Raw genomic sequence first — 24,244 nt, 5'->3', positions numbered from 1 at the left:
AGAAAGAGGGGCCTCGGCCAAGGACTCTTTTCTCCGCTACACTTTTCTGTAATAATTTGTTATTTAGCAGAAGCTTTTATCCAGTGTGACTTATGGTTGATTAGACTCAGCCGGGGACAATCAATCCCCTCTGGAGCAAAGTGGGGATAAAGGGTCTTGCTCAAGGGCCCATCAGCTGTGTGGATCTTATCGTGGCAATACTGTGGCTTGAACCACCAACCTTCCAGGTCCCCGTTATGTAAATTAGCCACAAGGCTACAAGCTGCCCCTGTTTCCATGAGACCCGCTAAATTGGACAGCTGAAGGCTCCCACTTATATAAAATTGCTAACTGACACCTCAATCCAACACCCAGTGCAGTCTGCATTGCTGTGCCCATTTAACTCACTAGTGTGCTGTAAGACATTCTAAAGGTCAATTACTATAGATCCATATCAGACACAGTACAATATTTAATATGAAGGTTAATACATTCATTCATTCATTCATTATCCTAACCCGCTTATCCTGAACAGGGTCGCAGGGGGGCTAGAGCCTATCCCAGCATACAGTGGGCGAAAGGCAGGAATACACCCTGGACTGGTCGCCAGTCCATCGCAGGGCAGATTAATACATTTAAATAAATTTTTCTAGCTGATAACACAGTTGGTATAACCACCCCTCAATCTCACAAAGTCAGAGGCGTTTGTGCTTTGGGTCTACACACACACACCTGCAATGGTGAAAATTGTAACGCCTTATTTTAAAGCCTGTTCAATACATTGTACTTACTGGGTAAATACCAGGTACTTATTAGGTAACTATTTTCATTTCAGAGGTAAGTATTATAAAAACAGGCTGTAAAACGTATTTACATGTGGTCCTTAGTACTTACCGCTAAAAATCTAGGTAGTTAACTTGTAATTATACAAGTAACTGTGTACTTACTCAGAAAGTACTACGTCATTAATGAGCTGTTAAATGAAGCGTTACCAAAAACATTTGTAATAAAGTAATAAGTAATATACACTCAGTGAGCACCTTAGTAGGTATTTATTAGACTTATTTTTAGACGTATTAACTCTTCTGCTGCCGTAGCCTATCCACTTCACGGGTGTTTCTAGTGCAGGTATAAGACAGAGATCAGTATCTAGTCCTGATTCCAGGCTTTTGATTGCCTTTGGAGTCGGTTACTGCCGTTTGTCGACACACGGACAATGGGTTGTGCCAGTGAGAGTGAAGTAAGCCATTATGAGCCTGAGAAATAAGAGAAGAAAAAACAGTCAGGGAACGAGGCTAAACTGGAGGCTTACTGAAATAAATTGGATATAACTGTACCGGTACTACGAGATGAGATGAGGATCTCGGGTGTTAAAATCCAGGCTGGAGGAGAGCTGAACTCAAGGACAAAGGCATTACCTGGGAAAGGCAAATAATCATAAAAAACAGAAACAGGCTGAGCGACCCAGTGAAAAGCTGACATTTTCACACTGTTCAGAGGAATTACTCACCCAGATACCCCCCTGAATTCCAAACGACATTCAGAACAAAACAAAAAAGTGCCGCATGAGAACGAAGCAACGTCGGGCAAAATAAATGCTGTTCACAGTCCAACGAAATGTTAATTATTAAAAAATATTAATAATATGTGTAGCCCGTATTGTAGTTTATGCCTGCATTCCACAACTTCGCACCTGACAGACTGCTGGGATTTTTTTTTTTTTCACCCTAAAATCAACAACCGATTCTGACCCCAAGAGGCCAAGGGGAGGGAACTGTGTGCCCAACAGCTTTCATTCCAGCTGAGTGCAGCATAACAGGAAGGAGCATTAAATACCCCTGCATTATAGCACACTAATGCCCATTGAGTACCTGGGCTAGCTCTTCTGTTTCATATTCCCAATGCTTTTACATCACTCCTTTCTGTTCTTCTGACCCATCTCAGATGCAGACCTGGGCCAAATCTGTAGTTGTTTTGGACTCAAGTACTTTCATACACTTTACTGAGCTCGTCTGGTGTACCGGAACCCATAAAACACTCTCAAAAAGTGCAAACCCCACCTCCTGATCCTCTTGGTTGGCTCAATTGCCCCAGGTAAGATCAATCAAGCACATAATAGTATTTGAATCCAAAGCAATTACGTAATTAAGCTTGGTCTGCAAATGTGGCCACTAACAGTTGACACTGGCCCCTCAACCTAAAGGACTGAGTAAACACGCCTTGTTTTGGCATAGTATGTCAATCTCTGAATACAACTCACATGATGCAATAATTATACTATGAACATATAATCAAGAGAATATACACAGATCTTTCCATGTTTAATAAATTATCTGTGTCTGTGTTCACTTTCACTTTCAAAATACATTCCACAACCACTTGGGAAAAAAAATAGTAACATCAAATTCAGATTTTTGTATGTTTTAACATCCGCTATCTCACTGTATTTATGACTGCATTAAAACATCAAAGCAAATTTACCTCGGAGCAATATTTGTCTTGGTGGATGCTTATGAAAGTGGCTGCTTTGCTTCAAAGCACCCATTTTCATAAACATACACCAAGACAAATTCCAAATTGCTTTGTCAAGCAAGTCCAACAACATCATGTGGTTCACAATGACCTGAATTCATCATTCGACATAATTTAACTAGAAACGTATTCCAAAGCTAAGTAACACGAACCACAACATTGTATTTGTGTTTATTAAAAGCAGTTTTTCAAATTATTCAAATCACAACAAAAAGATTGCTTGAACTGCAAGCCGAATCTGGAGCTCGAATCTGAACGTTTATTTTCAACCCCAACGGTCTCTAATTTGCATATTTGTGTGAAAACGTGCCATTTGTCATGGACGTGCGAACACAACGCGAGGACCGAGCCTGCTATTTACCAGAGTGAGAAACGAGCCAAAGAAGCGCACAAAGACCGAGACCTGTCTGATGTTCACAGGTCAGAGGAGATCTGCCAGAGCGGACGTAACTGATGCCATCAATACTCCTCTCCCATAGCAACACGCATCCCATGGGAGTGATGTCACAGCCATCTTTCAAAAAAATCACTGTATGAGATTACCGGCTTCTAGGAAACTGCTGCCACTGCTGACTGCACATTCACCGTCACAATTTTAGAAAGCTCAGAGCTAGGATAAATATTTCAAAATGTGAAATGGACATTTAGACATTCAGAGGATTATCTAATCCAGAGATACTTACAAAAGTGTATGCATAAAGGATCAGCCAATCAGCAGGGCCGATGGCAGGTCATCACTGTCAGAACCAATAGTAGTAGTCGGTACATAGATTTGCAATACAACGTTAAATGCCCTAGAACGGTGATGGACAAGGCGGGCCATCCCGGGTATCCGTTCTGGGTTTCAGACCTACTTCTGCTCTAACTTATTTAATTAGCCCAATCATTCACACGATCTGTCATTTATAGCCACATTCTGTGATATAAACTGCAGCTGATAAATGTTCTCGCCTCGTAGCATTTTATTGTGGTCAAACGTATGCATATGGTGCATGTGGCTAATTGGCTGATGGAGCCAGGATAACTGGTGGCAACAAAATCCTGCATACGGGGATGGAGTTGCCCGTCCCTGCCCCCGAAAGAAAGGGAGATTAAGCAGCACGTTGGTTTGAGTGTATGGTCTTAAATGTAGCAAGCCCATAATAAACACTGAACGTTTAGTGTTCGCTGAGACTAGATTCACAAACATTACTCAACCCTAAAACTGTTTTACTTCTCCAGGTGTTAAGGGCTCCGCGTTTGCGCCTATTCTGCTGGTCCAGAAAGTTCTCAGAGATCATACAGACCACCTCGATTAGAGTACAGAGAGCAATGGATATTTTTAGCGTATGATTTTATTCCTTTTTTTAAATGGGCGTAAATAAGCAGGCTCATAAAAAAGGAACATGAACGTCATTTCGTTGAATATTCTGTTTGTAAATCAGTATCAAATATTTAAATGTTATGTGCCAGGACGTTCAGGCTGTGGCGTCCATTTTGTGATGGCAACACTGCCCTCTGCTGAATGTTTTTGTGGGTGTATCTCTGTTACTTGGATAATCCACACGACCCGCAATATTTTACATTTCCAACCATGACATGCTGTTGCAATTAAACAAATCCCACCAGTACGGCAATTTCAAACAAACAGGTTACGTGAAAGTGATAATTTGTTACATTTTAAAGAAATAAATAAATTCCTGGGCAACGCTACTGCAAATTATGTGTTGCCCAGTAAGGGCTACCAGCCAGAATTAGCATTGACAGGTTGGGATCGGACTATCGGGCCCCATCAGTGTACTAGAACGGTTCCATAACAGGATACGCCACCCAACAGGATGTCAGGATCTAAGAAGGGTACGTTCCACATCAAGGCCAAGTCCGTTCCAGCCCAAGAGTCACTGGGGCAGCAAGGTGGATAATACATAATTATAAAATAATAAGTAATAACCGTTAAAAATTTAATAATTTTAAAAAGACCGCACCGGCGCCCCTTTACCAAGCAGTGCGTGTGCGTGTGTGTGGTCTGAAGATAGATTGCAGGTACGGTGGAGCTTTCAGTGTGCGCGAGGCAAGCGGCAGAGCCTTGAATCGGATGAATGCTCTAATTGGCAGACCGGAGAAAGCTGATGAGACTCGGGTTTGGAAAGGTTGAATACCAGTCGGGCAGCCGCGTGACATTGAATATGCGTATTCAGGCCTGCGAAGTAAGAGGGAATTAATTATTAATCAGTCGGTGAATAGAGTTTAAATCAGCACACTAGAAACACTGAGTGAATCTGTCTGGTAAATCCCAAAGCCATGAGAAAACTATTTTTTAAATTCAAATCAAGGCTTTGATCAGTGAGTTTTTCCGCAGTAGCATCCAGGTGCTGCTCATTTTGAAGGATGAACAGGGAAATTAGTCTTTTTCTTCCCAATTTTGACGGAAATAAATATTTTTAGGCTCAATCTTTTCTGCCAAGAAAATAGCGCAACGAAACCAGCGCTTGATGTACACGGTTGTAAGACGAAGAATTGTGCAGAATACTTATAATTTGCCATCATGAAGCCTGCCCTAAGGAGAAGATTAACACAGTGTTGGACAGAAAATACACATTCTGCAGGGAGTTTCTAAGGAAACTATCTTTCACAAACAAGTGCCCTAGATATAGTTTTGTTCTTTAAGGTGCCAATTCACACTTGAGAGCCACTCTCAAAAAAAAAATCCTATTCTACAATGGGCTAATGCAGTTAAGCACAGTACGGAGTGACAGGTAATTAAAGGTGCAATAGGTAATTTCAGACTCAAACACCCTCAAACCATCCCTCCCCCTTCTCTGTGAACACGCTGAAGTTGAAACGCCATTGACTGTGGCAATTAGAACCAATTTTCAACAAATGCACTTGAATTATTGTACAGCTGTACATTGTTTTGGTACAGTGTCAGTCCGTCTACTGTATATTTTGAATCCCAAATCTAAACACAGGCAGAGGGTGAGTCAGCATGTCAGTGAGCCTTTTTCAATGATAGGAAGGGATTGTAACAATGTTTTAACACACAGATCTTATCTGTTTTACCTGTAAGGACAGAACGGAGTGACAGTTAATTAAGCGCATTACCAGCTAATGTGCTAATTACAGTGGCTGCAGCTGAAGGCATTCTCCTTCAGCACCTGCTAAAAAGGATGACCATCTCCGCAGTTCAACTCCTCAGCCATGAAAAGATTACAAAAAAGCGACTCTCCAAAGGGATAAGTGCGCCCTCTCACCCACCTCTGATCCATACCTGCATCGCCTATGCAGGTGCAGGTGAGCAGCTTTGTGTGTGAAATAAAACTAGTAGCAACAGCACCTACTCTCCCAGACTGCGCAGGCATTTAGAAAGGAGTGCAGGTTACGGCATTCCTCACAAGAGCCATCTGAGAAAGATCCGAGACACTACAGTTAATCGTACAATATTTCATCCTGAAAGAAAGGCAGTTTCTTTTTTCTTCCACATGGCCATGGAGAGCAACTGACACACATTTATATTTAATCAATCTGACAAACACTCTCAACCAGAGCTCCTTGCATGGCTAATATGTTGATTTAAAAGTAACACCTATTACATGTACCTGTTGCATGTACAACACGGATGGCTACGCTTCCTGATTGCAGTGCTCAGCTGTGTTCTCGCGGTTCTACTGAGCGTCTCAGAAGGTCTTTTGTTCCAGCAGCGGTCAAATTTTTTTATGAACACTTCGAAGTGATTCAGGGCAACTTCCAGCTGCTCGTCATGAGAGATAAGGCTTTTTACAATGTTGTTGCACTGGGAACATAATGTTTGTATTTTGTGTGTGTGGCGATGTGGTGGCAACGTCGAGGATTCTAGTTCCGGTTAAAAACAAAATGGAGGCCAAATTACTGAGAAATCTATTGATAAACAAACCCTCACTGTTTCAAACAGGACTATGGTTCTTGGTGACTCACGTAGTTGCAGTTCCACATTTCATTAAGTTCTCTTCTGCCACGATCGCGGATTCTGACGGCGGTTCCATTCATGTCCGCCGAGACCTCAGCGCAGGTCCTCAGGGACGTCTATTCAACTGATCTTTTCAGCGCTGTATATTATCCCGCCAATTTACTTCCGCACAATGGCCTTGCAGGACGGTCGCTCAGTGTGTTAGCTCTGGGGCCAGTTTTTCTGCCCCCACTGCGTCTCTGTGTGTTGCAGCCTTACTTACCTCCAGCTCGAGTGGCGATTTTTCTAGCCGTGCTAATGTCACCTTCTGCTGCTAAAAGCGTAGGCTCGACTTTAATTGTAAAATTGGCACTCAAGACATTAGGAGTGGGGAACATAGACCTTTTAGGCAATTTATATTTGACATTTTGGCTACACTTTAGATGAGGCTGCAGTAACTGATGCTTCGTAAAATATTAATAAGATGAATTATTACCTTCCGTAATATCGTGATTAATACATAGTTACACAATTAAACACACTCATCTCAGTACAGCATCTAGAAACCTGAGGTATAATGTTCTCTAACTTCAACTGACGCTAAGTTAATAACATGACACAAGAAATGTATTTGTATGTACTGATGATAAAGTATAACCTCACATTGCTCCAGGGGGGATTGTCCCCTGCTTATTCTAATTAAATTGCTTTGGATAAAAGCATCAGTTAAATAACACATTTGTATATAATGTACTCGTATAAGATATATGCTGCTCATGCATACAGTATATACAGTATATACACATGCAATACTAAGGACATGCTATGACGTGTGGTCATAGAAATGAAATGACTGGCGAAACGCAGAATTTCAGGGTTGTGTTAAATTTTATTTGGTATTTTCTCTTTTTTTATGTTCCACAGGTTAAACCTCATAAAAGTATTTAAAACAAAGTTAAACACAAACACATACTGTCTGTGCACACACACACACTCACACACTTTCTCACGGTCTTTCACACACGCACACACGCACACACACACACACACACTCACTCACACACATAAATGTAGATCAGGCCCAGCCCAGATTTCACAAACAGAGAACAGGACACAGCCATGAAGGCTTTCCTCAAAGCCCGGCCGTCAACATTTTATTCATATGGGTAAGAAACTAAATCTGGAATCTATTATCCAGGCTTTGAGGATCTGCAACACTTTTATACAGCCTGTGCTTAAATATAAAATATATTCAACAGAGGAATATTTCACAAACAGAAAGTAAGCAAGTATTCCACCAAGATAGAGTTTATGGCCACCATTCTGAGGCAAGATGGCGGGCCGAAAAAGAACTGACCAATCGGACAATCTTCCATTTATGTGAGAAGAAACTTCAGTAAACACTTTTGTTGTTGTTGTTGTTGTTTTTTTTGTCTTTTTACATATGTGTGATTAACTCACTTTTCAAAAAAAAGTTATCCATAGCACAGGTGAAAAGTCCAGGGGTCAGAAATTAAAAGTCCTGCCATGCATTTCTCAGCCAGCTGATTTCACTAATTAGTTCTGCCTCCTAGCTGACGGTGTGCTAATTAGCAAATCCAGGTGATTTAAACAAATACCGGGGAGGACTTTCACTTTTTGGACCTGGATTTTACACGTCTGTCACGGGCATAGCCGCTTGATTATGCCAAACCTATTTCCACATAACTTCAGGAGGCCGACCGGTCTGTTATTTTGCAGCAAAACGTCCATATTGGGAGCCTGAGAAACAGAATGGCAGGAGCACAGACTCAGCTAACCTTAAACATTTCCTGAACGGTGAAGAAGATACTGGTTGGATTTCAATTTGGCAGTGAGATGATGATGTGATGTTGTGATTGCAATGTTCCTTTGAACATTTTATGATGTCAAACAAGTTCGGTCACAGAAAAAATGTTCCAGACAAAAAGTTTACCTGCCATAATGATTGTCTAGTCAAACAATCAAGCACTTTCCAAACTGAAGTGCTGAAATTGCAGATCTGTTTAATATTGCTGCAGTTCCAAATAAAATTTATATGAACAACCATCCATAATTAAAATTATTTGTAAAAATCGTAATGATTACCCAAATGTTTTGGAAATGTTCTGTGAACCACAAACTGTGAACTGGGGTAGCGCTCCTCTATCTTGGTAGATCACATGAGTCATAATCATATATTTCAGTATGAAGGCCTGCGAGGGCCGAGTGTCCTTTGTGATTTGGGCACTCCAGCACCGTGCACAATGTGCCGCTTCGTCCCTCTCCTATACAGAAGCACAAAGAGGTGACGAGGAAACGACCGGCCAATAAAGCGACGACACTTTCCGTTTGAACTGTGAAAGCAGGCCCGCTATGTTTGTCCCCTACGGGCATCCGTATGAATGTCTTTGTCTTTAAAACGCCAGTGAAGACCGAATAGAGAAGTAGAGATGCTAGAAAATGAACCACTTCACGTTCTCACAGGGGCCGGAGCTCTCGTCCAATCATCCAGTGTATAGAGGCCATTTTTATTTAGCCACAGTATTCGCCTTTAAAAAATATTTACTTCACAACCGAATTTCCAGTGAAATGCCAACTGACGCACATGATGGTCACAACAAATAATAATAATAATAATAGTATAAAATGGTAGAGAGAAGGCTTCTCAGGGTTAGACACTACAGGGTTATGGAGGGAACTGGAAAGGTGCCATTTTTGCAGTAGAATAATGGTTTCACTTAATTGAAGTAGTGGCGCCAGGTCCGGCACTGAAAACCTGCAGATAACCCCCAATCCCCCCCACCCAATGTACTTTTAGTCCTGCCATTGTTTAATCTGAATACTCTCTGTCTCCGTTAGAATGTCACAGTGAATCTATCACGGAGCGCAAAAACACCAGTAAGTGGTGTAGTGTGATTTGAGCATTCTCAGCCTTTCATGACGACTCGATTCGCGAAGTGAGAATACTCGGTCTTTGCGCATTTCGCCTCCGTCCGTTTGCCTTGGTGCTTATTTACAGGTTATTCCGAGAACTGTCAACTAAGTGGAATCTCGACAAACGTTTTAAATTTTAATGCACGCTGCACTCGCGCACATCTGGCACGCGACACAATTTTGACTTTTTCCAGAAGTAAAACAAATCACCCACAGGAATGGAAACGTAGCCTTGAGTGCTAAAGTCACACAGACACTGGATACTGTAATGAATAAATGATGGCACTGAAGTGAAAATTTGGCCCTAAAACCACACTGTGAGGAAAGCTCTGTTCTACTAAAACGGGGGATTTCCCAAGCTCAGTCCGAAGAGCCACAGGATCTGTTGGATCGCCACTATTTCTTCCTGAATTTCAGCACTAAATTTAGCAACTAAACCAATTATTACAGTTAACTCACATCACCGGTGCCACGTTCAACCCCGACAAAACGCAGCAACCCGTTTATTGAAACGGTGGGCGGACTGACTGACGTGGTACGGTTGGTCCTATGGCGTCTGAGAAGGCGTTCTCCGGGCTTTTAAGCGTAGGCTTTTATTGATTCGGGCTACAACCCCGACACACCCACCAAACGGGAGCAAACACACCCCAAAGCACTGTATAATAAAAGGTTATATATTAATAATCACACTAGGTGTACATGTGTTCCTAATAAAGTGCTAATTGAGTGTGTCAAACTTAATTTTAAAGGGGCCATCACACGAATACAGGGTGGAAAAAGTCGCACGCGACACTGCCAGTGGGATACAGGATGTCGGGGAGCGATTAAATGTGCAAAAACATGTTGAGTCGACATTGCTACAAAAACGGCACGGTGTGAAGGTAGCAAATATGTTATTATTTTAGTATGAAAACATTGCGGATTGAGACGGAGGTGAAAACGGGAAGCCGCAGAAGCAGCAGCTCTCGTGGAGCAGGACTGAGAACCGGGGCGCTAATGGCACACCTCCCAAAACAAGCACAGAATGCCAGAGCAGACGTGTTGTCATGGAGATGGGTTTCGATTTTTGTGAAGGTGTCACCGCACATTGTTCACCGTGTGGGTGAGAAGCCAGCAAAGCCAGGAGACGAAAAACAGCTGGACGTACACATCTGATACAATTAAACGCTCTTCAAGTGCTATTGCCGGCCCTCTGTCACAAGGCCAACCAAAACACCTTTTCCTGAGTTTAATTGTAAGAAAATAGTAGTTCCGGTTTCCAAATAGGCAAACTAAGAATTTATGCTCCAGTGTCTTGACTTCTTTTTGAGTGACCAATGCTGTGAAGTGAACCTCATGCAATTGCAGGTGTTTCGACAGTACCTTGTCATATGGGTGTTGAGCACAACTACAGATATTAAAAACCCGAACAAAGGAATGGTTCAATGGCCAACAGTGTAATCGAGCCAACTGGTTAATTAGTATGAATTGTCAGGTCATACAAGCAACTAAGAACTAAAACCGCATGAGATCAGTTTGAAATGCAAGACTGACTTTAGAATTTAGAAAAAAAGGCATTCCAAAAAAACAACAACCTGCAGCTAAGTATTCAAGCACAGTTCATTAACAGAGTCACCTACGCTCACGTGCTAATTCACAGTGGCAGCAGCGCTCCTTCAGCACGTTCCTAAAATAGGATGACGATTCTCTGTAGCCCAACTCCTCAGCCCCTGAAGTTCAGTTTCATTTGTCCTGCCAATGAGGTGGCGACCGGTGACAAGCCGTGCTGATTTGTGGTGACGGCGGGAGCAAACGCCTGAAAGCACCACACATCCGACGCGACTTTATCTCCCGCGTCTTATTTGCGCCCTGTCACCATGTCGAGCGCCCGTCGGCTGACTCGCTCAGACAGCGGTCTCGAATATCTGGAGTTTCTGTCTAAAATAGAACTTCAAACGCATTTCACAGCGCTGCAGCAGTTCCGTTAAAATGATGTGGGGGAAACTTGTGAAGCGGGTGGCAAATAAACCACCTGTGTGTGTGTGTGTGTGTGTGTGTGTGTGTGTGTGTGTGTGTGTGTGTGTGTGTGTGCGTGTGTGTGCGTGTTGGTGTGTGTGTGTAAGTGTGTGTGTGCCTTTGTGTGCGTGCATGCAATTGGAGGGGGTTCTAAGAGACTGGCACTGTCCACTGCAAAAGAGGTAGGTATTGTTTCAGATCTCCTACTGCTTTTTAAATGGGTGATTCATAAGCTACAATAATATACACTTGCTATAATTCTTCGTAAAGGTTCGAGGGGGTTCCCATCATTGCGGCCTCCTTGAGGATCTTTGCCCTCCTTGAGGATCTTTGCCCTGAACGGTTTAACGCGTAGGGCGATAAGCACTCTCGAACTTTTTCCCATGAAGAGAAAAAGACAAGAGCACTCTTCTGAAACAAATCCCGCATTTACATAAAAGCTGTGATGAGCTGGCTTATATGGACCTGTTTTAACAACGGGATGTCAGTCCGCGCCTCGCCCTGATCCCTCAAAGTGAAAACGGGAGTCCGTTCCCCTTTGAGGAGAATCTCCTGGGCACTTATCTTTGGCTGGGAAGAGAAAGCGAGATCTTACCGCAGTGCACCTTCAGAGCGATTGTCAACGCCTCGCTCTTTGATCAACGCAACCCTTTAGACACTGACGATAACTGCATCCGCCAAATGGATGCAGGAGTATCGGTAATGTATTCATACGGAATACGAGAGGACGCTTCGCTAACAGAGACGCGACTGGGTTGGCTGGGAAGAGAGAGGACTACAGGCCGTGGTTTTTAATGCCTGTGATTCATCCTAACAATAAATATGAGCTTTACCTTTGGGTTACCTATACAGACAAGACGCTGAGATCAAAGACAACAATGGAAATAATAATAATAATAATAATAATAATAATAATAATAATAATAATAATAATAATAATAACAATAATAATAACAATAATAATAATAATAATAATAATAATAAAATAATAATAATAATAATAATATATTGAGGTGAAATTACATAAGAGGACTTGTTTACTTCCCCCTTAATATCTCACCTACAGATAATATTTATTATTATTAGTATTATTAGTATTTATTTTTTAACCCCACTTGTCAAAGGCCTTTCCGTCAAAGAGCTCCCACCTACATCAAAACCTGATTCATGCTCCAAGTGTGGACTGCATAACAACGAGGACAAGATCAAAGCTCACCCAAAAGCCCGCGACCATCAAAGACACGAGCAAAGACTGCGCTGTTTTACCAAGACTCTGCGCTTCTGCCAGATTGCACTTAACAGAGTCAAGGTAAGTTTTGGGAATTGGGAACCTCGGCCAATGAGACCCAGGAAGGTATGAGCTCTGGATTGGATTAAAGTCATCATCGAGGGCCACAAACCAACAGCCACCTGTAACTGACGCGCGACACAAAGAGACAGAGATACCGAACAGCACTGCGATCCTGCGTGCTGCTGAGTGGACCGAGCAATTTCTTTGGTAAGTGGAAGTACAGGGATCCTCGAGTACGGTCCTCGAGGGCCGAGAACTACTACTCCCTTCACCCGGGAGAGTCAGGCGCCAAGACATCCTGGCCAATCAGTAGCGCTAATTACCGGGTGAAAAGAAAACCAGGGCTGAATTTGTACTTGAAGGCCAGATTTGATGACGCCTGGTGTACAAGGCTCTGTTTACTCTCCTGCTCTCAATTATGGATACACAGACTGATACCACTGCCACTGTCAAACACTCAGCAGCCTACATGCTGCTAAGTCAAAAACATTTAAATGTTCAAATGTTTGTCCCCTCAATGAGGTTTCCTCAGCATAAACCCCGATTCAAAATGATTTCATTCGACAGTATTCATGCTCTGTGGTCACTAACCTGTCTGCGCCATATTGCTGTTGTTTGAGCCAAGGCACCCAGAGTTTGCGTTGCCCTAGTTTATCAAACCTAGAGCCCTATCAATCAGACTTATTAAGGTCATCTACCTAAGCGTGTGCTCCTCAAATCTAGACAAAGACCAGCCCTGGAGATAATTTAAATTAATATGTGTCAGTGTTTTGCATTTTCGACTTAAACAGAAATCGAAACAATATCAAGCTCGAATGACGAAGTTAATAACAGGAGTTAATAACAGCTTAGCCGTGCATAATCGTTCCGTAAATAGGCCGAGGTGCTCTCTCGGAGGACTGGAGTGACCGTCCCCCTGTACCACAGAAACAGGCTTCCTCACTTAGACAGGCGGCCGGTGCCTGTACATCAGAAAATGGCACTTTTCCGTTCCAGAGTTCGGGAGTCCTGAATGATCGACAGCTACCTCTCAACCGGTGATTTAAACCCGTTATATCCACAGAGGTAGCCTCAGGGCCAATAACAACATAATTAAGGTCCTCCATCCCAGCGGGACAGGAAGTGACTGTCTGTAGGAGATCATTTGAGGACTGTGCCTAAAGCCTAATTTACACTTCCAGTCTACGACACCGCTGTCAACGTGTCGCTCCACAAAAATGACATATTTTCAATTTACATGTTTTGTTATGGCGTGGACGCCGACGTACTGTCGCGCGCGGTGTAATCAAGCAGTCTACAAATGTCAACAAACGGTCAACGGTTTGCCGTGTTGTTACCATGGAGATAACGGAACCCTTCTTTTCTTGTCGAGCTTCGCTTGTCAAAAGTGTTAAGCAGTGAAGTATAAATTAGCCCTAAGGGATGTCACAACCGGTTTGCATTTTTCTTTTTGAGGAGAAAAGCCGAAATTCGGGGAAATGGATTGAAAACAATGTGCGCCTCAGTCCGGAATACTTCCACAGTGTTTTACTAAGGAGAGCAAAGTAGTAAAGTATCAGAGACAACGATCATTAGCAGACATATCCAACTTCATTAACAGAGGACCGAAAAGTACAGTGATTGGTGGGGTTCGGTGGGGGTCAGTGATTGGTGGGGTTCGGGGGGGTCTGCATTGCAGGTGTACGTCTATAGATCTCTACTGAGAGAAGGGGGGGAGGGGGGGGGGGGGGGTCCCCTCTTGATCTTTGGAATAAAACTGAGAAAACTTTTCTGTTTCTCACTCTCTTGTATTAGAGCCCCTCTAAAGGTGGCCATTTTGGGTTTGTACTGAGGTCGGGACCTCTCTCTCCACCAGAACACAGTGCTTCCTTAACATGAGTTATCAACGTGCCGGGATAAGGACAGGACAGGGCAGGAGTAGATTCTGGCCCCTCTGCCTTTTCACCGCCGCCATTTCAACGCACCTTCTCCCCTCCCGGGGCAGGCCCCGAGCGGGCGGCCATTTTAGAACCTGTCGTTGGTGAGCTGCGTGGGGGACTTCCAGGGACTGAGTCCCGTGACCAGCGGCCTCCCCGGAATCCGCTTCTCTTTGGTGTCCAGGGGCGGGCTGCCGCCCCTCCAGCCCAGGTCGATGAGGGCGCCCGGGGGCTCCGCCGGGGAGGCCTTGGCCACCCTGAAGGCCGACAGGGAGGGGCTGACGTTGGTGGAGCAGGGGGCGGAGCGGGAGGTCCGGAAGGGCGCCGAGAAGGGGTCGAAGGGTGAGGGGGCGTCGAGGGTCCTGAAGGGGTCGGCCCTCTGGGCGAAGGGATCGCAGTCCGGGGTGGGGAAGGGGTCGCAGTTCGTGAAGGGGTTCGTCGGGGAGGGCGTGTGGCACAGGAGACCCCCGCCCCGGGCGGAGGCGCGCCCCGCCTCGCGCCCCGCCGAGATGAAGCTCCAGGGGTCGATCCGGGGCCGCACGGGGGAAGGGCGGGGCCGGGGGATCACGTTCACCTCCAGCCGCCGCGTCTTGGGGCTCCAGAGGCGGGGGTCCGGGAAGAGGGCGATGGGGGGCTGGGTTGGGCTGTCCCGTCCTGCGCCGTCCGGGGTGCAAAAGGGCAGGTCCAGGACTAGAGGGGGAGCAGAGTCAGAGGCGTGAATTAACCAGTCAGGTTTACATTAGATTCATTTTTTGTCATTGCCTTCTAAGGCGGTGAAATGCATCCTCTGCATTTGACCCATGCTGGTTACCTAGGAGCAGTGGGCAGCCACAGTGCAGCACCCAGAACTCCAGTTCTAAGGCCAGTGCCCTGGGCAGCGTTACTTAATGCAGACATTAATTTCAACAGCAAATTCAACGGAGATGCTCATGGGAGTTGAAGTGTAGAGATAGAGATTATGGTACACACATTCAAAGGCCCTATACTCCCATCATCCTCTGGGCATAAATTCGATTCAATGTTTGATCATATGCTCAAATCTGTATTCCTGTCGACACATAGAAAACGTGGTCTTTATCAAAGTTGTGGTATACAACATTAAAACAAGGAAAAAAACACTAATCTGGTCTAAAACCTGTGCATAGGCTCGGTTAATAATGAAGTCCCTGGGGCCGGCTAACCACAGGATCTGCAGACTAATACTGCAGATCACACTTAGCTAATTAAGTTCAACCCTATCGATGGTGCAACCTGATAAACGCCCAGAGCTGGCCAGGGACTGAGATATGGGTCCTTAAGACTGACTCTTATAGAGCAGATTTATCACTGGGACATGTTTGCTTAAAGGTGATTTGGGTCTGGGCAGGTGATGAGCGAGTATTAGGGTGGAAAGCCAATGGGGCGGAGTCTGGCGGGCTGCCCGACCGCAGGAGGTCTTGCGATTGGCTGAGAGGGAGGCGGCAGGAAGTGATGAATAAATATTTTAAACCCATCAATCGCCGATCGATACGTGTCCTCAAAAACCAATCGCTCTCTGCCACACAGCCGGAGGAGCTGCAAACAGCAATCTGGCCTCGGAAAGAACCGATAACGACAGAGCCCAGAGTGTCTGCGCGTGTCTGATTTCTCACCGTCACCGTCTGCTCTCCGAAAACCGTGCGGACAGAGACTTCCATTTCAGAACAGGCTGGCTTTGAAGCAAGACCGGACACAGCGTCTGTTTCTCTCAGACCGATCCTCAGTACAGTCATTTAGCTAATGCTTCTATCCAAAGAGACTTAGTGGATTAGACTAGGCACACTCTCAGAAATAAATGTATGAAAGGTGCCTAAAAAGGCACAAGTGCTTGTGGCTGGGGCGATACCCTATAGGTACATAAAACTGTATCCCTAGCCAGCAATATATCATTAATTTGTACCATTGTTGCTTGGAAAATGTACTCATTTGTACCCAATCCCCCCCTGAAGCAACGTGGGGTTAAGGCTACAGGTTAAGGTTACAGCTGCACTGATCTTATTGTTGCTACACTGGGGCTTGAACCACCAACCTTCCAGATCCCAGTCATGTACCTTAACCATTAGGCTAGACTGCCTATAAGCATAATTTAAAAAAGTCTCCAAATTATTTACATCGCCGGATTCATGGAGCTAATCATAAAAAAATTAGATGCCTGGCATTCAACAGCGGTAGCTGTTAAGTTTTTATGATTTCAGGTGTTTGATAATAAATGTTCCGTGGCCCAGAGGAGGGTGGGTCAAGAAAAGGGGGGAAAAAACAGATACATTGTTAAATATTCTGTATGATTTATTTTCAGAATAAAAAACCATTTGATAAAAAGCAAAAAGAGGGAATAATGTGACTGACCCAGCTGAGGGGTCAGGTGACTGTGGCTGGACCGTCTCCTCCGGTCTGGACTGGGCCCCGTGGGGTTGCAGGCTGGTTCCCCGTTGGCTTGGGGGGGCCACTCCGCTGGGCCGGGCCGGGGCGGTCCGTGACAGACCCGCGGTTGAGGGGGCGGGGGGGTGAGGGGCGGGGGCCTGATGTCGGGGGGCTGCAGGTTCACGTCCGGGACGGGGGGTCGGGGGAGGGTCTCGGTGGGGGAGAAGCTGATGAGGTCGTTCACCACGTGCGGCTCCGGGGCGGGGGGGGCGGGTCTGAGGGGGGGCTCCGGGGCGGGGGGGGCGGGTCTGTGGGGCGGCTCCGTCTCCGCTGGGACGGGGGGGTTGGAGCGGGGCGGGACTTTGGGCGGGACCTCGAGGCAGCGGCCCAATGCGACGGAGGCCAGCAGGGAGCCCCCGTCCAATAGAGCCCTGTGCACGAGCTTCACCGACCCGCCCACCGATACTCTCTCTGGCCTGGGGGAGTCAGCCGGGGAGACCCCCTCCTCACTGCCTGAGTCCCCCTGAGGTAGAGCAGCCCTGGGGGGCTCCTTCACAGAGAAACCTGGGAGAGAGAGCGAGGGATGAGAGGGGGAGGGAGAGAGAGGGAGGGATGAGAGGGGGAGGGAGAGAGAGGGAGGGATGAGAGGGGGAGGGAGAGAGAGGGAGGGATGAGAGGGGGGGGGAGAGAGGGAGGGATGAGAGGGAGAGAGGGAGGGAGGGATGAGAGGGGGAGGGAGAGAGAGGGAGGGATGAGAGGAGGAGGGAGAGAAAGAGAAGGGGGAGAGATAGAGGGAGGGGGTGGGTGAGGGAGAGAAAGAGAAGGGGGAGAGATAGAGGGGGGAGATCGAGGGAGGGGGCGTGGGAGAGGAAGGGATGAAAGAGGGAGGAAGGGGAGAGAGAGGAAGAGATTCAGATGGAAAAATAGAGAGAGAAAATAAGAGAGAGGGAGATAAAGACAGACAGTGAGGGAGGGAGCAAGAGGGAGCAAGAGAGGGTGAGAGAGAGAGAAAATGAGGAAGATGAACAGAAAGAGGAAGAGAAACAGAAGAAATGAGGATGTAGAGAAAGAGACAGATACCCACAGTGAGCAAACACACAACTCAATGCTTTCTATGGTGCTTTCATCTGTATTTTAGAAACCAATTCCTGGGTTTACAGTAGACTGTACTGTACCGTTTTGAGTGGACTGTGGTGTGGGAGGTCTGTACTCCTCAAACTCTGATGGAAAATTCCCATTCTCACTGCTGTCCATTTCCAGGAGTTTGGCTCTCATAGAGAGACTAGAATAAGCCCAAGCACACACACACACGCACACACAAACACAATACACAGGGAGAGAGGAGCACAAGACAGAATTAAGCACTGACGACTTTCAGTACCAGTATAGACAAGGTTCACCACAAGTAGAGTTTTTAAAAATGGCTGCCTGTTTTTTAAAATGGCTGACAGTTGTGGATGTTTGGGGGAGTTGGTACCTGCTCTCCAGGGGACTGAGCCGCAGGACTTTGGGGCTCTTGGGGCTCTTGGGGCTGTGGGGGGCCCATTGGGGGCCCAGGCGTCTCTCTCCGTTGGGCTGTTTGCTGGACAGGGGCTCCAGGGGCCAGATGGGGCTCAGACCAAATGACCTGCTGTTCTGACTGGGGCTCACTGTATGGGGTCAGAGACACACTGCTTAGTCTCACACATGTACAGGCGCACACACACACACGCACACACACACACACATGCTCACACACACACACACACACACACATGCACACAAATGCACACACACACACATACACATGCTCTCTCACACACACACACACACACACACGCACACACAGACACTCACACACACACACACACACAGACACACACATGCTCACACACACACATGCACATACACACACACACACACACACACACACACATGCACACACACACACATACACATGCTCTCTCACACACACACACACACACATGCACACACATGCACACACACACATACACATGCTCTCTCACACACACACACACAGACACACACACATACACATGCTCTCTCACACACACACGCACACACAGACACATACACATGCTCACACACACACACACACACACACACATGCTCACACACACACACACACACATGCTCACACGCACACACACACACACACACACACAGACACACACATGCTCACACACACACACACGCACACACAGACACACACATGCATACACACACACACACACGCACACACAGACACACACATGCTCACACACACACATACACATGCTCTCTCTCACACACACACACACGCACACACAGACACTCACACACACCACACACACACACAGAGCCTGTGCCGAACCTCTTGCCTCTGTGTCTCACCCTCGTAAATAAGTCAGTGAAATGAAGAAGTGAAAGTGATGCCGTTCCCTGTGCAGGACTCCAGAGGGGCCCGTCTACCTGTACCTGTATCAGGACTACCTCCATCCCTCCAGGTGCACACACAGTGCTGAGAATGTCAAATGAGGTAGAGGCCTTCCTAACAGGGGTGGCTGGTATTTCCAGAACCGTCTCCATTCTGTGACCCCCTCCCTCACAGACACGCAGTCACACAGACAGCACCCCCAGACCTGGGTCAGTTACGTAATTATTTTGGATTCAAATACTTTGTGCATCTATGCTTTACTGATGCTTGTCTGGTGTATTGCCCTGCTGTAAAATCCGGCTTCACCAGCTGGTCGAGCTGGTCATGAGCTGGTCTAGCTGGGTATGAGCTGGTCAACCAGCTACCAGCTGTTTCAAAACAAACACAGCTTGAGCTGGTCAAACCATGTCAAACTGAGAGCTAGTCTGAACTGGTGAACCAGCTAAACTATGTTGAGCTGGGAGCTGAGCTATTTTTTCAGTAGAGTGGAACCTATGAAATGCTCTCAAACAGTGAAAACCCCACCTTCTGGTCCTCTTGGTTGGCTCACTTGCAATAGGCAAGACCAATCGAGCACAGAAGAGTATTTGAATCCCAAACAACTGAGCCCCCCCCCCCTCCTCCCTCCTCTACTGCTCCTCCTTACCGATACAGTAACTAAGCAACCCTCCCGGCCCATATGTTTTTATGCCCATTGGTATTCCACGTATTTCATACTCAGGGAAGGAAATATGCTAACAAGCATAATTAAAGCAAGTTGCTGTGAGTCACTTGCACAAAGTGCCGGCTCCCCGGCGCAGCGTTCGCCCTGCGTCTGCTGAGACACCTGCCCGCACAGAGCCGGAGAGCCCAACCCATAAATCACCACCGTCATAAATCAATGGGGGGAAATAATCAAGCAGCACACATTTTAGGGGAGATATTTCACTCTGCACAGAGCCCTGGCTGATGTTACTTGAGGAGTCTTGCTGCTCACGACGGGTTTTGAAACAGCTGGTAGCAGGTCGACCGGTTCAGGCCGGCGCCGTACTCAACAGGGTTTAACCAGCTCTAGCTATGTTTTTAAACAGATGGTAGCTGCTCATTTCAAGTGGGTCATAGCTGGATTTTTACAGCAGGGCTGGGAAATATTTAGAGTCGCGCAGTAGTTTTTTTGGCTCGTCAAGTTCGGTGAATAGGGCTTGTTCCGGGCATTAATTGTATTTTGACCCCCTACTAAAATCTTTCTGTGTGATATGTGGGGCTAGCTAGTAGCTACACTAAACAAGTCTTCCTCTGGCAGTAAACTGACAGTAAAATTCAAACCTCCAGCTGTAGGTGCATAAGCATTCAGAAAACGAACACTCTCTTGCTTCTCGATATTAGCATAAAAGTGGGTCTGGTATGACCCACATAATGTAAATACGGGGACAGAAAGTCTGCTTACTGACAGACTGCTCTGCTCAACCTGTGCGCAGTTTGTAATGGTGGTTTTGTGTCTATAGACCAAAAACAGAAAAACAAGTCTCAAGATATCACGAGTGATGCCAGGAGTTTGCGTAAGTAACTACAGCTGTGGCATTTTGCCAAGATACTTTGTGCACCTATGGTGTAGGTGTTCTAGCTGAAAGACAGATTAAAAGTGTAACCGGGTACGAAATGAATAAAACATATGAAACTAGGGACACTGCCTGCATGGTAAAATCTGTGTTTTTTTTCTCTCTTTTTTTTTTAAGGCTTAAGGCAGAGCTCCCCCACCTGGTGGAAAATGAAAACTGCAGCGGGAAAATAAACAGATCGTCAGGAGAGCAAAGTTAGGTCTCTTCGCTCTCACAGGGTGAGGTTCCGACATGATTGTGTGTGTGTGTGTGTGTGCGTGTGTGTGTGTGTGTGTGTGTGTGTGCGTGTGTGTGTGTGTGTGTGCGTGTGTGTTTGCATGCGTGTCCAGGAGTGCTTATGTGTGTGTGTCTGGCTCTGTGAGTGTGTGTATGTGTAGGAGTGTGTGTGGCTCTATGTGTGTGTATGTGTGTGTAGATGTGGTGGTGTGTGTGTGTGTGTGTGGAAGCGAGCTGGCTGGTGTAAAGTGAGGACGGAGGATGACGATGGAGGAGGAAGAGGCTCTGACTCACGCTGGATCGCCCGAAATCTGGGGCCGAAGGAAGGGGAGGAGCCAGAGCCCAGGTCCGGGGAGTTCTTCCTCTTCTCCAGCCCAGGAGACGCCTGCACCGTGATCTTATGGATGAAGTCTGAGAGAGGGCAATACAACACACATCAATACAACACAGCACAATACAACACAACACAGTCCAACACAACACAACACAACACAACACAAAACAGTATAGCACAACACAACACAGTCCAACACAACACAAAACAGTACAGCACAATACAACACAACACAGTCCAACACAACACAACACAGTATAGCACAATACAACACAACACAGTACAGCACAGTAAATGGTTGGTATTTATACAATTGATGATTCTCATTCACCCACACAGTCACACACCAACGGCGATTGGCTGCCATGCAAGGCAGCTATGCATGGCACCAACCAGCATGTCAGGAGCATTTAGGGGTTAGGTGTCTTGCTCAGGGACACACCCAGGGCGGAATCGAACCAGCAACCCTCCGACTGCCAGACGACCGCTCTTACCGCCTGAGCCAATGCCACAATACAGCACAACACAACACAATACTTTTATTGTCCATAGAATGTAAATGTGCTTTGCAGGATGGGAGAAAACAGGCTGAATGAGTATTTTTATAATGTACTACAGCCCAATTTCAAAACTTGAACTGAAAATAAGCTTGAAATTAGTTTTCTCTGTTAGTCCCTTTATGAATAATAGAACTATTAAAACATTATGACTTTTATTGCATAGGTTCTTTAAAATAAAGCAACACCATTAACACTATGCTACTGCGATGTCCAACTAAAATCCATAATTTAGGTACATTTTTAAAACACCTGCTAACTCTCGCCATAAAACCCAATATGCGTTATAAGAGCTGAGGCAGACATTTTTTTTTTTTTAAACTGCCTTTAGGGGGGTGTTCTATTGCCCGGGTGGAGCATTTTTAATTATCCTGCCAATAGTCTGAAAATATTAGCGCTGTGCTCATTGGGGCAGAGGGGTTAGACCAGGTCTGTCCTGCAGGGTTCGGGGGGGGGGGATTACAGTAGGTCTTTCCCAGACAGCCTGAGATGAATCACAATGACAAAAGGAGGAGTTTGTTTGCTGGCTGTACTTCAGTGGATGTGGAGGCCAGACCGGGCCAGCTATTCTGGGCCTGGATCTGGTTGCCACGGAAGCAGGAGGGATGGGCAGACAGGAAGCCGGTGGGCGTGGCTTGTGGGCTCTCCCTCTCCATAGCCCCTCCCCCAAACCACCCCATCCTGCAGCTGGACAACAGGGGGACCGAACCAAGAACCGCACACACACACACACACACTTATACACTAACGTGTACACACAAAAATACACACACACACACACACACACTACTCACACATACACACGCACACAGATGTATACACACACACAAATGGATGTATACACACACACGCACAAGTGCGCACTCACTCACTCACTCACTCACACACTCACACACTCACACACTCACTCACTCACTCACTCACTCACTCACACACTCACTCACACACACACACACACACACACACACACTCACACACTCACACACTCACGCATGCACACACACACACACTACTCACACATACACACACACACACACTCACACACAGAAAGATGTATATACATACGCACACATGGATGTATACACATGCACACACACCGACCACGGGTGGTGTGACCAGCTCAAGCTATGTTTTGAAACAGCAGGCTAAGTACTTAGTGTGTCTGTGCATCCAGAGTTTTTACATTTTCATATGGATTCAAGTCCTGGGTTGGGGGTCATTTCCATTTAAATGCAGTCAACTCTGGGAATGAACTGAATTTCAATGAATCACTTTAAAAATGGGAATCTTTAAATTCATGAACTGAATCTCAATGCGCTCCCTGAAATGACTGAACCCAACCCTGATTCAATTTGCTTGGGTTGTGTGTTTTCACCAACTTTGTAGACTCTGGTGCAGACCTGGGTGAAATACATAATTGTTTTGGATTCAAATACTTCTCTAGACTTCACTGAGTTAGTCTGGGGTATTTGAAGTTCTGAAATACTTATGAAAGTGCAAACCCTGCCTTCTGGTCCTCTTAAAAGCCAGTTTATAGTCCAGTGACAGAGCGATGTGCAGTGGATGTTACTGGTCGCAGCGACATTCGGTTTATACTCTGGGCGAATGGAGTGCGTTTATATATAATTATTTATAATGACCACAGTCCACAGTCCACGTCGGGCAACAATAGAACTTTGACACTCAGTCGCTGGACTATAAACTGGCCTCAAGTTGGTTCAATTGCACCAGGCAAGATCGACGCAGCGCAGAAAAGTGTTTGAATCCGAAACGGCCCCCCCCGACGGGGCCCTACCCTGGGGATTGCTGATCTTCTCGCCGTTCTTGCTCTTGAGCTTGTGCTTCTTGAAGGTGCCCTTGCGCTTCTTGACGTTGGGCTTGTCCTGGTTCATGTGGAGGATCAGCAGGCTGAGCTCCCGCTCGAACACGTCCTGCTCCCACTGAGCCAGCTGCTGCTCCCTCTGCCGGAGCACCTCCTCGTGAGACTTCTGCTCCAGAGCGGCGCGCTTCAGCTCCTCCTCACGAGAGCGCAGCTCCTGAGACAGGGAGCACAGGGTTACGCACACACACACGCACACACGCACGCACGCACGCACGCACGCACGCACGCACGCACGCACGCACGCACAGACACACACACACAGACACACACAGACACACAGACGCACACACAGACGCACGCACGCACACACACAC

The 24,244-nt window shown here is 46.3% G+C and overlaps 1 protein-coding gene across 1 annotated transcript in view; it reads right to left on the bottom strand.

Annotated features, from left to right (window-relative positions):
• Positions 1–7,281: 7,281 nt before the first annotated feature.
• The window catches only part of LOC133123790 (mitogen-activated protein kinase kinase kinase 11), a 42,053-nt gene continuing 25,090 nt past the window's right edge, over positions 7,282–24,244 (bottom strand). The window contains exons 5-10 of the mRNA XM_061234338.1: positions 23,844–24,084; positions 21,452–21,568; positions 18,405–18,576; positions 18,103–18,209; positions 16,913–17,491; positions 7,282–15,238 (exon numbers count right to left, since the gene is read on the bottom strand). Of these exons, the coding sequence (XP_061090322.1) occupies positions 14,637–15,238; positions 16,913–17,491; positions 18,103–18,209; positions 18,405–18,576; positions 21,452–21,568; positions 23,844–24,084 (1,818 nt within the window). The 3' untranslated portion in view covers positions 7,282–14,636. The remainder of the gene's footprint in view (positions 15,239–16,912; positions 17,492–18,102; positions 18,210–18,404; positions 18,577–21,451; positions 21,569–23,843; positions 24,085–24,244) is intronic.

Source organism: Conger conger, chromosome 3, assembly GCF_963514075.1.
Source record: "Conger conger chromosome 3, fConCon1.1, whole genome shotgun sequence".
Lineage (NCBI taxonomy): Eukaryota > Metazoa > Chordata > Actinopteri > Anguilliformes > Congridae > Conger > Conger conger.
The sequence above is the reverse complement of the archived record's forward strand: the minus strand, read 5'-3'. Positions and strand labels throughout refer to the sequence as shown.